This window comes from Lepidochelys olivacea (assembly GCF_965140295.1).
Source record: "Lepidochelys olivacea isolate rLepOli2 genome assembly, chromosome: 17".
In the NCBI taxonomy this organism is placed as follows: Eukaryota; Metazoa; Chordata; order Testudines; family Cheloniidae; genus Lepidochelys; species Lepidochelys olivacea.
The window spans coordinates 3,958,815-3,973,930 of NC_140427.1; the positions used below are offsets into that span (position 1 = coordinate 3,958,815).

The window sequence follows — 15,116 nt, forward strand, 5'->3', positions numbered from 1 at the left end:
TACCATTGAGAACAGTCTAGAGCCATCCTCTTTGGAACCCCCTTTCAGGTAGTTGAAAGCAGCTATCAAATCCCCCCTCATTCTTGCCATACATGCCATACCCAAGCAGGTCTATCACCCACAAGACTTTTCCCCTTCTTATGTGTCTATCCTGTGCATGCCCAGGAAATCATCCTGTTCCTTCCGCTTAGGACATGTGCGCCTTAGAGCTGCACAAGTGACCCTGAGCAGGCTGGGAAGGCCGTACTTCTTAAGGGGTGATAGAGTTAAACTAAAGGAATCCTGGATATTGCAAAGCTGCAAAAGTAATTATAGAGAAGGCAAAAAAGCCAGCAATTCCAAGCAGGCAAAAAGGCCCTCTTAAGAGAAGAAAGGCATGGTAATTAACCTCTAGACATGATTCAAAGCATCATTTGTAGGATGATTAACATAATCCCCCAAGTGCAAACACACAACTCACATTAACGATCATTTGCAGAGCTGAACGCTCCCTCCGCCCCTTTGCAAAATCAGCACATTTGAACGGGGAAACATTTGAAATGGGGTAACAGCTATCTGGGTAAGTGGGATGAACAGTTCATGTAAGCAGCAGAGCGAGTGCTTCTTCCCCATACAAACCACTAGGCTGACCCGGCAATACTGACTCCCAATAGGGCCCTTTGCTTGCAAAACACAGTGCTTCACAGCCAACCATTACCAGATTAATAAAGCTTATTTCTTACATGATACTTTTCATCAGTAGACCCCAAAGCAAATCACAGCCTTTAATGTACTTCTCCTCACAACACCCCTGTGAGGTAGGAAGCATTATTATCCCCAATGTGCAAATAAGGCACGGAGAGGCTAAGTGACTTGCCCAGGTTCACAAAGAAAGTCTGTGGCAGAGCAGGAAATGGAACACAGGTCTCTCACAGCTTAAGCCAGTGCTCTAACCACTGAACTATCCTTCCCCCATTGGCCAGGCTGCCCAATGCTCATTATTTTATTGAGACTCTCAAGATATTTTGTGTTTTTTCTTTAAAGCTCCAGTTCCTGGAGTCAACTGGAAATAGGAATCTCAGCCTTCATTCAAAAAGAAAAGTTTCTAGCTCTCAAGGTTTAGAGAAAAACTTGAGAACGTGACCTGAGTGAATTCTGAAAGCTCAGAAAGCAGAAGGCAAATAAAAACAACCCCACATTGGTTATTTTAAAAAATGAAATCTCCTGATTTCAAGCCAAACTATGAGTTTGTTAAACCCTGACTCATGTTTGGGTTTGGCAGCACTGTGCTTCTCCCAGTTCTTGTGAGTTTATAAAGCCCGGGGCCACTCCTACAATGGATTGTAAAGGAAGCCAAAGCAACCCTGCTTCTCAGTGAAGATCCCAGGGACTTCAATTCCCTTCTACCTGCTTGTACAACCAGTACAAAAGGCATCTGTGTCATAGCTGGAAGCAGTCAGGAGGGCGTTTTCTTCCCATTCCACTGAAGCAAACTGCATTTTTTGTATGCTGTTCTTAATTAAATATTTCAGAGGGGTTAATAAAGGAGACTGGAATGTGACTAAGACCTTGTGTACACTGTCTCCCCCTCATACCTGAATATTGTTTGTTCGGAGTGAAGATCCATTCAAGAAGCTCTGAGCCTTTGTATTCAGTTCTTTTCTGTATTTCTTAAAAGGATATTACAGCCTGGAAGCTCTGGGTAGTGGAATCTCGTTAGAATGAATCACTATTGTGCTTCATTCTTATCTTTAAAGTTAGGTTATTACCTGGAGGTGTTTATCTGAATGACAAAATTGTAAACAGTTGTATAAAAGTCAAGTTTTAAAAACTGAATGCTTCTTTTTTTTTAAAAAAAAAATCCTTTACTGCCGGAACAGGAAGCATTATGGTTAGCCTGCTCCACTCTGTGTAATATGCAACTGGGGTACTTGTTATTCATGACAATCTTAGAGACCACTGACCGTTTAAACACACAGTAGCCTATGGAACTTGCTTCCTGCAGGTGATAACAGTTCGATTCCGTGACAGCCTGAGAAATTCAACCACTAAATGCCCCATTGTGTCAAGCACAAGGCATGACCTTCCCCGGATCCGTCCCTTAGGTGGGATTCCAGCGACAGAGCAATGCTGCGCAGTTCAAAGCTCATATGTTTGGAAACCTGTAGGAAAATTATAGTCAGAGCCTCCACCCTTACAAGCAGGGAATAAAAGGAAAAGGAAACAAGATGAAGAATGAAGGGGAGGGGAATAAATCATCGCTTTGGTGCTGAAACGCTGCTTTATTTTGGGTGTGTTTCAAAGGGTGTATCGAGTGCAGAAAGCTCCTGTCACACAAAGACAGCAGACCTCTCAGTAACACAAAGAAGAATCAGTCCAGGTAACTTTTGTCTGGCAACAGCAAGGGGTAGCACCAGCCAGGGCAGAATGAGCAGAGAGCCATTAATTTCCCACAGCGCGGACTGTGGCGAGGGGGACAGCTCCCACTGAAGTTGACGCGTGCAAAAGACAGTTTTACACAGCCCGAGTTGGAAAATCTTGGAAGGACTCAAGGGGTGCTGTGCTGGTCTCTCCTGCACAGGTACCGTGGTAAGAACCAAACTTTCAAATATGCAAAACCTGTTCCCTTTCTTTCCCCATTTTCTCCCCCATTAGCAGGGCCACATTTGCCTGCAGTGTCTATATGTGAAACCCACTGATACAGGGGTGGTACCAGGGGGTTCACCCCGGTGAATGCAGAAGTTTAATCCTAAAGTTCTTGCAAAGAGATGTGCACCTCCATTCGCTCCGCTCCGGGCAAGCGGCACGAACCAGATACCTGCCCGAGTTTTCGGAAGAAACCAGATTAAAGCGTTCTGGGGAGCGTGCGTCCAATCTGCCTGCCCCCCCACAGCTCCCAGGGGCCATCACCCCGCTCACACACGGCTCTGTAGGTAGGTCCGGTGCCCCCCAGCCTGCCCCTCCCAGCGGCTCCTAAAATAGATGCTTCTGGGCAAGCAGGTGCTAATCCTGGAACCTCCGGCCGCCCTAATTGGATTGGGCTGGTTTGGGCAGCCCGGCTCATGGGCTCCGCGCTCCAGTGCGTTGGGTCCTGAGGATCAGCGCGAGCTCATCCTGCCCCTGGATCGCTCCCTGGGCTGACGGGGCTCGGAGGCGATCCTGACCGTGCCTACACCCGTCCAACGCCAGCATGGCTCCCACAGGGCCATTCCTGATTTCCCTTCCCTGCGGGGAGCTCAGAGCCTCCGGAGTTTGAAATCAGTTTTGGATCCACAGCCCAGCCCACCCTTTGCAGCCTTCAGCTCCTCGGTCGCCTGTGTGCATCAGCAGGGCTGTATCCCCTCCCCAGGGTGCAGGGCTGCGCCTAAACCCCCTCTGCTGCACTGCCCGGCCGGGCCGTATCCCCTCCCCGGCCGGGCCGTATCCCCTCCCCAGGGTGCAGGGCTGCGCCTAAACCCCCTCTGCTGCACTGCCCGGCCGGGCCGTATCCCCTCCCCAGGGTGCAGGGCTGCGCCTAAACCCCCTCTGCTGCACTGCCCGGCCGGGCCGTATCCCCTCCCCAGGGTGCAGGGCTGCTCCTATCAGCCAGCCAACGTGGGGGAGGAGGGAAGGTGCAGCGAAGCCACCGTTTTCGCCCAGGGAGCCGCCTGCCGGGGGTCAGGCAGAGCAGCCCCCCCCCCACCCGCCCGCCCGCCCGCCCCCCGCAGCCCCTCACCTGCCAGGCGCTGGAGGGGATCTCGCGGAACCTGCCCAGGCCCCCGAAGGCGGAGCAGCTGTACCTCTGCCCCAGCGCCTCCGAGCAGTGCCGCAGCAGGCCGAAGCTGGCCCCGCCGTGGGCTTGGAGCCGAGGCTCCTTCACGACCCAGGCCGGCGAGAGGAAGCTGAGGGTGCAGGCGGCCGCCAGGCAGGAGGAGAGGAGGCCCCAGAAGCAGCCCACACAGCTGAACATCCTCTGAGGCGGGGGACGGGACCCTGCAGCCGGCCGCTCCAGCCCAGCCTCCACGCCGCCGCCTGCTTTCTTCTTGCGATCCAGCAGCGAATGCATCGGGGGGGGCCGGGGCCGGGGCCGGGGGGGGGCAGCAAGGGAGCTCAGGACACCCCCCCGGGCAGCCTCACGTCAGCATGCGAGCGGCGGCGAGGGCTGGCACCCGGACAGGTCCATGGGAGGAGGCGGCGGCCGCCCCGGTGCAGACCCGTCCCCCCCCCCCCGACGCCGTCAGCTCGGATCCTGACTGCGACGGGGCCGCCCACGTGGAGCTGCTGCTGAGGCCGGAGCCGCTCGTGACACCCGAGGCCGCCTCCGCGCCCGGCCCCCGCGGCACATCCAGCCCCGGCGGGCGCCGCGGGACTCCGGGGAGGGGCGGGCGGCCGCGCTGCTCTGCCGGCTGCTGCCACGGGCAGGTGGCCCAGTCCCGGGCCCCGTCCTCCCCCCCACAGCGGTGGGCGTCTCCTCGGGCCCAGCCCCGTCACGTGGCGGCGGGAGAAGGAGCTGGGGGGCGGGGGCGGGGGCCGGAGCCACCCCCGGCTCCCAGCGCCCGGGCTGCCGCCCCCAGCGCTCCCGGGAGCGGATGCGCAAGGGCGCAGCGCCGGCTCCCCCGCCGCCGCGGGCGAGGCCGGGGTGGGGCGGGCTGCAGCGGGAGGGGCTCCCTCCCGGGCCGGCTGGCTCCCTCCCGGGCCCATGCCACGGGGCTTTCCCTGCCTCCGGCCTGCCCGGGCGCGGTGCCAGGCTGGGGAGGCAGGAGCGCGCCGGGACAGGAAAAAGACACCCGCGGCCCGTGCAAAACGCAGCAGCCCTGCCCGGCCTCGCAGCGCAGCTGCCTCCTTAACGGTAAGGGGGGGGGGGGAGCCGCAGATCCAGGGACGGGCCCCGACCTTTGAACTGTGGGGTCCCCCCCTACCCGAGCGCCCGCGGCGGGGAGGTGCAGAGCCGCTGGCCAGCCCCCCTTGGGCTGCCCCATCTGCAGCCCACCCCCGCGCCCCGGGGCCGCCCCCCGCCCAGCCAGCCCCGCGGCGCCCTCTTCCCCTTTAAAATGCATCGGGCCCAGCTGTGCCCCCAGCCCAAGGCACACCGTCTTCTGGCCGGGATGCCCCAACCCCTGCATTGCCCCGCGCCCCAGGCATTCACAGCTTTGCCTTGCTGAGGATCCCATGGCGGAGGGCATGGGCCAGGGCATTTTCTGATTTCCCTGCCTGCCCTTCTGCAGAACCCGCAGGCCAATCGGCCTCTAGCAGCAAGGGCTCTGCAGGTGCCAGCCCAAAGCACTTTGCAAACAAGCAGGGGCGCTGGAATTGTGTGTATAGTGGGGGTGCTGAGAGCCATTGAACCAAGCTGTAAACCCTGCACAGGATGGAAACCACTTCAAGCCAGGGGGTGGAGCAGCGCTCCAGCGTCTATGAAGCAAGTCTGCTGTGTGCACCTAACTCCCCCTTTCTCTGATGGGGGTCTCACTCCCATCAGCTTGTAGGATCAGACCCTATAGATATATAGGCATCCCCACCTCTGGGGTGGAGGATATCAACCAATGTGCCTGCTAGGCAGGGCAGGTGAAATTTTGGCCAGGGACGGAATTGAAAGGGCCATGGGATCTTTAATGTCATCACAGAATCTCTCAGTCTTTGAAAGATCTCCTCCAAAACACCATCCCACGGTCCACGCTACAGTCCCTTCTGCGGAAGGATAAAGTCAGAGTCAATCGTGTTCTGGTTTGACCTTGTGATTCCCGGCTTTTCTTACCTGGTGCTCCATCCCAGGGCATTCCCTGCTACATGGAAAAGGCTTGCTGGCTTCTGCCGCTTTGCCCTGTTCTTCATTAGCAATAATTGCAGAGGGTTTAATTAATTAAGCGACTTAGATGCTTTCAGGTACCATGTTGTTGTTTCCTTATTTAGCCTGGAATTTGTGGAAAACAGCAGATCTGAAGTTAACCTCAGGTTTGCCAGACCCCCAGGGATCACTTCACAGGGCTCTTCTTGTGTCCATGTGCTTTCTAAACAAAAAACAGGAGAGTTGAGAACTACCCGAGGCTGCAGGGTGTTTTGCCCATGCTCTGCACCTAGCGGGCTGACTTGCTTCTCAAGTGGGCAGGGGCTGGGGATGCCAGGGCGGCATCGTGCTTAGCCCAAGAAAGAAGAAGGCATCATGCATTGGAGTGACACCCTGTGCCTAGCACTCAGTGTAACTCTGGTGGTGTTTGGAGGAAGCTGCACTTAGCTCTGGTTGGCTAAAGGAAAAGTCATGGCAAGATGGGCGGTTAGCAGGTGCGGAGGGCCAGTGGGGGAAATGGGATAGCAGGTCTGAGTGATGTGGACTAAGCAATGCTATGGTCAGTTCTATAACAAAGGCTAGTGTTAAATTTGCCTTTGTGCAGGTTCCACATATCACTTGTGGTACTGAACACGGGGGTCTTGCACATCCGGTGTCTGGGTAACATTGAGGGCCCTGTCCTGCAAGCCTGACTACACCCATGAATCAAGGAAACTAGTGCCAGGCTGCGTAAGGCTTCATTGGACTGGGTCCTGACATTTGGGGCCACGACCTTCAACCTTTAGTTGCACAACTTTGGCATTATACATATAAGTACATCACAATTATAATTGATGATTTTATCCAAGTAGTGCCTTGTAGGTGGCAGATAATAGATTTTCTAAACACTTGGGCTTTTTAAAATAATATTAATAGTGTATTGACAGTCTGAAGTGTCTGATCCTATAACCCCACATGTAATGTTACTCATGTGAGTAGTTCCATTAGCTTATGTGGCATTACGCCTGTAAGCAATATTACACGTGCATGTAAAGTGCTGGCAGGATCAGGCCCCAACGAACTGTCAGGCTTTATGTATTTTGGTAGATGAAGTTCCTTGTTACTGACAGTAGGGGGCCGGCCAGCCCTGTGGCCATGGGGGGCCAGTGGGGCTGGCCGGCTGCTGGCCTTGCTGGCAAAGCTGTACACATCTTTCTGAAACTTATTCAACACAAGAATGGCCATAGTGCGTCAGACCAAAGATCCATCTAGCCCAGTACTCCCTCTTCCGACAGTAGCCAACGCCAGGTGCTTCAGAGGGGATGAAGAGAACAGGCAATCGGCACGTGATCCAACTCGTCGCCCATTCCCAGCTTCTGGGCAACTGAGGCTAGTCTTATACAGATACGACTACACAGTTTTGTTTCAGGGTGGACAAGACGTCACGTTTATTATAATAACACAATTTGATTTAAGACCAATTACAAATATCTAAATACTTATGTATATAAATACACACACACAAATATTCTGCAGCTGCTAGATACTTACCAATCCTGAATGTAGCTTGGGTTCGTAGCTTGTGGCAGCTAACTGGCCAGGAAAGCCAGGCACAAGGAAGGGCTGGGTCTCTGTTGGGCGCACACCAATGCCCTTCCATGCTGGCAGCAGAATGTTTCCCTCCGAAGTCTTCTGTCTCACCCATCCTTTTTGTAGGCTTTAGTTTGAATCCAGAGTCTATAGGTCTTGCTGTGTCACGCTGCCTCTGGGTTCGGTATGATTGATCACCCGTTAATTGCAGACATGACTTCAGCCTGGGACCTGGCTTTGATGTTTCTTCAGTTGTACTTTTGTTTTTTTCTTTTGAGGGTGGACTCCTCTTCCTTTGTCAGGGCTGTTGTCTGCATCTTCAGCCGTTGGTGTTTACACTTTATTTCATCAGGACAGGCTGGGGCTGGAGGTTGATTCCATCATCCATACATACCTCATTCACACATCTAAACTACACTAATCAGATTACAGCAGGGTTTTGCAAAAATGAAGTGAGTGTTTTAAAATGGAGTTTGGGTTACAAGATGGACAAGTGTAAGGAATGACAAACAGTGAACGGAAGTTACAGTGTTGAAGCAGTGCAAGTTTCAGTGATTTAAGCAGCAACTGGACTGAATGTGAAACTCAATTAGCCAGTTATTGGGGTACCTGGTTTTATGAATGAATGTAGTTTCAGACATGCTGCAGTTAAAGTAATGAAAGAAAAAGCATTATAACAGGGTTTACTCACCACTCTGCACTTCCTCATGGCCAGGCATGGCATGACAGTGTGCTTGTGGGGGGGCAGCCCCTGTCAACAGTCACTCTGGGGCTGGGGTGGTTTCTTTCAGAGAACTTATATCCCTCCAGCCAGGGCACAGTCTTTAGCCCATTCCTTCCAGGGTCAGCTACCCAAACTAAAGTTCAAAACTGTCTTAGCAGAAATAAAAAGCTTCCACCCTCTCCACAGCTCTTTTTCAGCGCGGTCACATTCAGCCTGCAGCCCCCTCGCTGGGCTCACCTACCCTTGCACGCCACTTCCTTAGGGCTGGTAGGGGAATCCAGTCCCAACCTCCATTCTGGGCTACCACCCAGGGCCCTGTATTGCACAGCTAAGTCAAATCCTCTACCCATAGTGCAGTTTTCCCTGCGCTATTTCCTTCCTCACCTTTCCCTTCTAGGTCTCCCAATCTGCTCACTCAAGACCCTGCAGGCACCTTTTGACTCCCTGCATTCTCTTTCCGCCCTTCCTCAGCTGGGCCCACTCAGTAGTTAAACCTGGAATCACCTCATTTCTCTCAGGTGGGGCCCATTCTGTAATCAGGGCTGGCTTAGTCCGGGGCTCTCTATTATTATCTCAGAGCTCTGGATGATCTCTGAGTGTTGATCTCTCTCTCTCTCTGTATATTCTGGTCCCTATCAGCGTGCGCCAGGCTGGAACAATGGGTGCTGGGGGTGTGACGCTTCAAGTAGAGCGACCAAAAGCATGCTCTCATTCACATACTGCGTTTGCAGTTTTGTTTATTTGCTTTCAGTACCCCGCAACATCTTCCCCTGGGATTTCACCCTGGTGTGAAATAACCATGCCCAACACCCCTGGAAAGTCATGGGAGAATGGGGAGCATAGCCCATGACCCCTGGATGCCAGGGGCGGTTCCACCTGGGAGTACAATTCCTGAACTAGAGCTCATGTTGGATAAATATGTACTTATATACGGTCCCAATAAGGCGGGACTGGATCATACAGCCGCCTGGCTGCTGTGGCAAGCAGGCTGGCAATGGCAGGCGGCAAAGTGTCAGATTGCCACGGAAATAGATTCACTCAAGGACTGATGGGATGAGTTGGAGAAGGAACGGGACATGTGGAAGGCGCAGGCTCTGACTGCTAGCGCCCAGGCATCTTCCCTCTCTGGAGCCGCAGTGCAGGTGGTGGCAGGAGAAGAGGAGCGGGAGCGGGTGGACGGAGAGAATGCTGCTCTGAGCCCGGCAGTAACCTGCCTGAAGGATCTGGTCCTGGAGGGGTCTGCCCGGGAGAACAGGGCCCGGGGGCGCTTATTCAGCCCGGGTCGCCACCGTTTGGGTGAAAGCCCAGAGGGGTGTGGGACCATATGATGATTGGGATGGGGATATCTGGTGTGATCCGGATCCCCCGGATGCAGACCCCAGACGGCTGGACCCCAGACACCGTGTTGAGGCCATCCGGAGGGTGGTCTGAAACTATGGGCCTGCGCCCGCACAAGCAATAGAGTTAATAAAAACCCTGGATGGCCCCTCATGCTCCGGGTTCAGCTGGTGAGCCCGGGATATGGTGACCCTCTGAACCTCGCTGAGACCAGACGGGTGTTAAAAGCCACGTCCGGGTTGGGAGGAGATTTAGCAGGGGCGGCTCGGCAGCAAGCCGGTCATGCCGCACCCAATAGCATCTTTGATACATTGGCGGGGACGGCGCCTGCCGTGGGGCCACGCGCGTTGCTGGTCTCGGCAGCTGCTGCGCCTGGGGAAGAACCCGTCCGGTCCATAGAGAGAATGGTTCTCCTGGCACGTTTGTGTGGCCGGGGTGTGGCTGCCACAGCAGGAGGGCAGGTGCCCCCGACCACAGCTCAAATAGCTCTGCCTCCGGAGGAACGGAGGCTGATTGCTCAGCGTCTCCCAGTCCACGCGCAGCAGGCCATCAGGAGATGGAGGCCCGGGGAACCTGCGGATATGGAAGGTTTATTTTTTGTTAGGTTCTCTAATAATCATTTTGTTGTTAAGTTTTGCGCTTGATACATTGGTATGGTGAGTTACATGTTCTTGTATTGTTAATTCCACTTTACTGTGGTACTCCTACAGATCTTATTTGTTGTGTGTACTTAAGGGTTAGGGTTGACTTTTATTCTTTGACAGCTGTTGCAGCATCAAACTTGGGCCTCATTTTGTTTGTCATTGTACCCAATTATTGTCAGGGTGATGGCTTTATTGTAGTCCCAATTATTATAATTGTGATGATTTGCATTCGTGTTTATATTATATCTAGTGTTTAGTCAATTGTAATGGTTTTAGTTATATTCGCCTGGTTATGACTGTTTGGTTTGTTTGCCACAGATCACCTGTGCCCTACAATGACAACAACTACTGTAATAATCATAGATCAAGGGGTGAAGTGTTGTTGGAGCAGCTGTGATCTGTATGCCTTTGCTCTGCATAACCTGTACACTCCAAAGGTCTGTTACACTTCCGCCCCCCCTTTTGTCTCCTCTCCCTCTTTGAATACCTGTGAAATGGCTTTCCCCCTCCCCCTCCCTCCTGGAATGCTTGTGGGATGAATGGGCTGGTTGAACAGCTGGAAGGTCAGAAGAGCTCCCAGGTAGACAAGGTGTCTGGGACACTAATTATGCAGCAATCACATACCCAGTGCATGGACACTGGCCAACCAACCAGACGCGGCCAAGTCATCTCTAGTCGCAGGCCATGAGGAGCAGGTTTTTAAAAGGGGAAGGGGCCACGTGCTCAGGAGTGCACTCACAAGCTTGGACCTCCGGTGAACGCCCTTCGCCCGGAGCGCCTGGCCAGTGGTTCGCCGCATTGCATTCCATCGTGCCTCGGGAAGACTGACCTCCATCGCCCTGTCCATCGCCGCACTGTGGGACACTTACCTGGAAGGATCCTGACATCTCCAGTGACGTGCCTGTCCTGGGAGCGTGAGTATGCAAGTGTGAGTGTGACCCAAGCCCCCTTCTTTTCAGCTTAGCTATCAGTCTATTAAACGCACTGCTTTCTGCCAGACTCTGGTGGGTCATTAGTCCTCCCTAAGCTTACTAGCTGGCCCAATTTCAGGTAACAGACTTAACCAGCAAATTCAGCGGCTGGAGGCATGTTTGAGAGCACAGATGGAGAAGGAACTAAACAACCCAGAAAGGGAGGACCTTCAGCTCACCAGTTGGAGAGTGAAACCATACTTTCAGGGGATAGATGCTTTCCCAAAAGGAAAGCCATATAGCCTGTGTGCCTGCGAGATCATTTGCGTGGAAATACCCAGATGTTTTGTTCTGATTGACAAACTCAACTAGAAGGCTTAGTAACTAAGGTACCGTACAAATCTTTTGCTTGGAGTAAAGGAATTAATATTCTGGTCAATTATACAACTGAACAGAGATAGCGGATATTTTATAACACTGCGTATACAGGGCCTGATCCTTCTTCTACAGGGGCAATGGCCAAATAGAAATTGATTTCCATGGCAGCAGCTTCAGGCTCTTCCCGTCCTTTGCTGGAAATGGAGGTGCAATTACATGGGTTTATTTTTCTGTGTTTCTGCTGTTATTGAGGTTTGCGATTCTTCATAATCTCCCACATATCAGGTGCTGTTATGCACTACATCACTGGCAGTCCATGCAACAAAGTACAGATATTTGGAATCCTTCGGCACCTCACCAGTACTTTGGTCATCAAATAATGATACTTCCCCTCCACCCCTAAAGTATTCTGACTTCTACATATGTCGTGTGTTTCTATTATGATCATGGTTGCTATTCATTAATCCGTCCTCATGAGGACTATTTCTAGTATTCCAAGGGTTGAGAAGCTTCCTAGAGACTTTTAAAAACAATATGAACATACTAAGTGACTTGCGAGCTTCTGTGTGGAAAAGATATTTTCATTTAATTTATTGAGATCAATTCAATGAAAATTATATTTTTCCCTCTGTGTTTCAACTATTTCCTATTTCATTTCAGCTCTGGATGCTGCAACTACAGAGGTTAAAACAGAAGGAGGCAGTGGAATCCCTCCTCTCTGCTGATTCTTCCCACAGTGACTTCTACCACCCAATAACGCTTGACGGATTATGCAATGCATTCACTCTGTCCTCATCCTATACCACAGCTTGAGAAGTTTCCTAGTGACATTTATAACATATGTGAACTGAGCATAAGATTTGTAAGATGATGAGGTGTAGAAAGATATTTTCATGTAATGTATTGACATGAATACAATGGAAACATTTATTTTTCCCTTTGTGTTTCAACCAAATTTCATTTCATTCCAGCTGAGGTGCAGTGACTACAGCAGGAGGAAGGCGGGGCGGGTTCATCTGTCAACTTCCTCGTGGAAGTGGCTGTCGTTCCATCTCCAGACTCAGCAGATTCTATGGTTTCTGCACTGATCAAAAAGATCTCTCTCGAGACACAGAGATCTGCAGCATCTGTCTCAGCTCTGGTCCCATTAGATTCCCTGCCCCTGTCCTTTTAGTGCCAAGTAATATTTTCGGAACTACTATCCACCGACACAAAACTTGGGAGAGAGGTGGATCCTCACTAGATCTGATGCCACCAGCAGGTTTATTACCTAAATCCAACATTTAAAATGATAGTAATTTTTAGGCATTGTTCTTGTTAATTCTGAAAGTTTAATACATTCTGGTGGTTGGTGGCAAGGAGCACACAAGCCTGATTTGGAGGCTCTGGAGGGGTGGCACCAGTTGGTCAGAAAACTGAGGGATAGAATTGCTGACGTGAGTGTACACGAGCCTAATGCAGATGGCTTGATTTGTTTGTGTGCATGTGGGGAGGGGGGTGTCTGTCTGTAAGACTTGTGAATTCTAGTTGATATGATGAAGTTGTTGTCATTATGAAATTTCCACATACATACACAGAAACCCCTTTCTGTGGGTATCCATCCTGTCGGACAGGGACCTACAGCAGGTACTCACTAGGCTGAGGACAATGGGAAACATCCTTACGCTAAGTAGGGAAGCAGTTTGGCCAAGGTGGCGTTAAGGAGAATGGGGGTTAGGAGTGGAACGTTACTGAAGGTCGACAAAGAGACAGATGACAAAAACCAAAGGTTCTAAAAGAAATCACTAGGGGAAGACCCACAGGACATTTGGGGAAGAGGATAAACTGGCCAAGGTCAGGTTACCGGAGCTGGGAGGAGAAGGCTCTGTTTGGGTGCCTATCAGTGATGCACTGCAACAGAAGGATGTTGGATGACACCAGGTGACCCTGATCCAGGCCCATGGAAGGGCTTGGTGCGTTGAGGAAACTGAGACGGGGAATTGCGTGTAGGGTTTACAATTTTTCTTCCAATCTGTGTATTTTCTACGTGATTAAGTAAATAGCACTAGTGTGTTAGAATCCTGTGCAGTGTCTGGGTGTTAGAATCTACAACAGGGGGGCCAACCGGAGGCTGAGAAGGAGCCAGAATTTACCAATATACATTGCCAAAGAGCCACAGTAATACTCAGCAGCCCCCCACATCAGCTCCCCCACTCCGCTCCCAGCGCCTCTCACCCACCGGCAGTCCAGCCGATCAGCACCTCCCGCTCCGCATCTCCTGATCAGCTGTTTTGTGGCGTGCAGGAAGCTGTGGAGGGGACAGGGGAAGAGCGAGGTCACGGTAGGCTCAGGGAATGGCACGGAAAGGGGTGGAGTGGGAGCAGGGCCTGTAGCAGAGCACTGAGAACCCCCCAGCACACTGGCAAGTTGGCGCTTGCAGCTCCAGCCCCGGAGTCGGTGCCTGTACAAGGAGCCGCATAGTAACTTCTGAAGAGCCGCCTGGGGCTCCGGAGCCACAGGTTGGCCACCCCTGAGCTACACTTACAACATGGTCCCTGGAAGAGGTAAACACCTAGGGGTGTACTTCTGGGAGAGAACATGCTGAAGCACATTCTGAGCTTCAAAGATGTCCCCGTTGGCATCTCGGACAGGCCCTAGTTGTCAGCTGGCAGGATTGAACCCTGGACCTTTGAATCTTAGTGTACAAGCCTTGGCTGGAGGAGCTGAAAGCCACATGCCTCTTAAACCAAGGTTGTGGCAGGCTCCTTCATCTCAGATGGTTCAGGTGGCGGCCCTGGCTTTGCGGCCATGAAAGTCAGTATGTACAGCTTTCCTCCGGGTGTCTTCTTCAAGGACCCAAAATATTCACAGCTACATGCTGAAATGGAACCTCAATGATGGGGAATGGTTGAAGAGGGGCCGTGCCCTGGTCTTGGGCTTTCCCACCCTCTGCCACACCTCATGATACGAGACATAGTTAGAAACGTCCTTGCCGATTCCCTCCCAGTGGAATGACTTCCCCAAATGGTCTTTGGTCCTGTTCACCCCAGCATGGCCACTAGGGTGATGGTGGGCTAAGCTCAAGAGCTTTTTCCTCTACTTAGTTGGAACTACCAACTGTCTCTGAGGATGGCAGTCCTCCTTGTGCCCACCAGAAAAGGTCTCCTTGTGTAAGAGTCCTCCTTCTACAACAAACCCGGACTTATTAGAAGAGCTGAGAGGTGGTGGGTTGCTCCGGGCCGCCATCCAAGCTCCCTTGAGGCTCTCATCCACTTCCTGCTCTGCGTGGAACTGCTCCCTTGATGCTGGAGATATTAGTTCGTTGGGTTGTGGACTTGGGCTTGGTCCCCCTGGAAGCGATGCAGGTGACAGGGATGTCTCCGTTGACTGTGAACTGCTCTCCGCTGGCGCACTAGGTGGTATTTCAGGCTCTGGTTGAGCCCCTTGCGCCGGTTTAGCTGCTGCTGCAGGTTCAGGCTCCATGGCGCCCCTTGGTGCTGGCTCCCCGGACTCTGGTGGGGTTGTAAGCACGGGCTCTGGTGCTGACTGCTCCGCCCGTTCCAATCCTTGCGGCCATCGGGGGGCCGGCCTGCCACTGGCCTTGTTAGTCTCTAAGGTGCCACAAGTCCTCCTTTTCTTTTTGCGAATACAGACTAACACGGCTGCTACTCTGAAACAAGTGAGTGAGTTTTCCTAACAACTATGGAACACTGTTAATGTCACTCACTTAATGAACGTAGGTGTAGCATTCAGGCCATGCAGCGTTTTTACCACAATAATATTAAAACTCTGTGATAACAACAGATGCACAAACATATCAATTCCACACT

The 15,116-nt window shown here is 52.3% G+C and overlaps 2 protein-coding genes across 3 annotated transcripts in view; one reads left to right on the top strand and one right to left on the bottom strand.

Moving 5' to 3' along the window:
- Nucleotides 1–4,069, bottom strand: part of LHFPL7 (LHFPL tetraspan subfamily member 7) — a 146,694-nt gene extending 142,625 nt beyond the window's left edge. Inside the window, exon 1 of the mRNA XM_084651239.1 lies at nt 3,695–4,069. Coding sequence (XP_084507365.1) covers nt 3,695–4,024 — 330 coding nt within the window. The 5' untranslated portion in view covers nt 4,025–4,069. The remainder of the gene's footprint in view (nt 1–3,694) is intronic.
- A 32-nt stretch (nt 4,070–4,101) lies between these two features.
- LOC311532628 (uncharacterized protein) lies at nt 4,102–12,242 on the top strand (the record flags this gene model as incomplete). Of its 2 annotated transcripts, XR_014714418.1 has the most annotated exons (4): nt 4,102–4,807; nt 10,337–10,455; nt 11,069–11,318; nt 11,968–12,242. XR_014714418.1 is itself a non-coding variant. In XM_084651238.1 (3 exons), 3 exons carry the CDS (start codon nt 4,102–4,104, stop codon nt 12,118–12,120), a joined length of 978 nt encoding a protein of 325 aa, XP_084507364.1. In that variant the 3' UTR covers nt 12,121–12,242. The 2 variants fall into 2 exon arrangements, 1 of the variants encoding a protein (XP_084507364.1); XM_084651238.1 differs by lacking the exon at nt 11,069–11,318.
- Between the last annotated feature and the right edge of the window lie 2,874 nt (nt 12,243–15,116).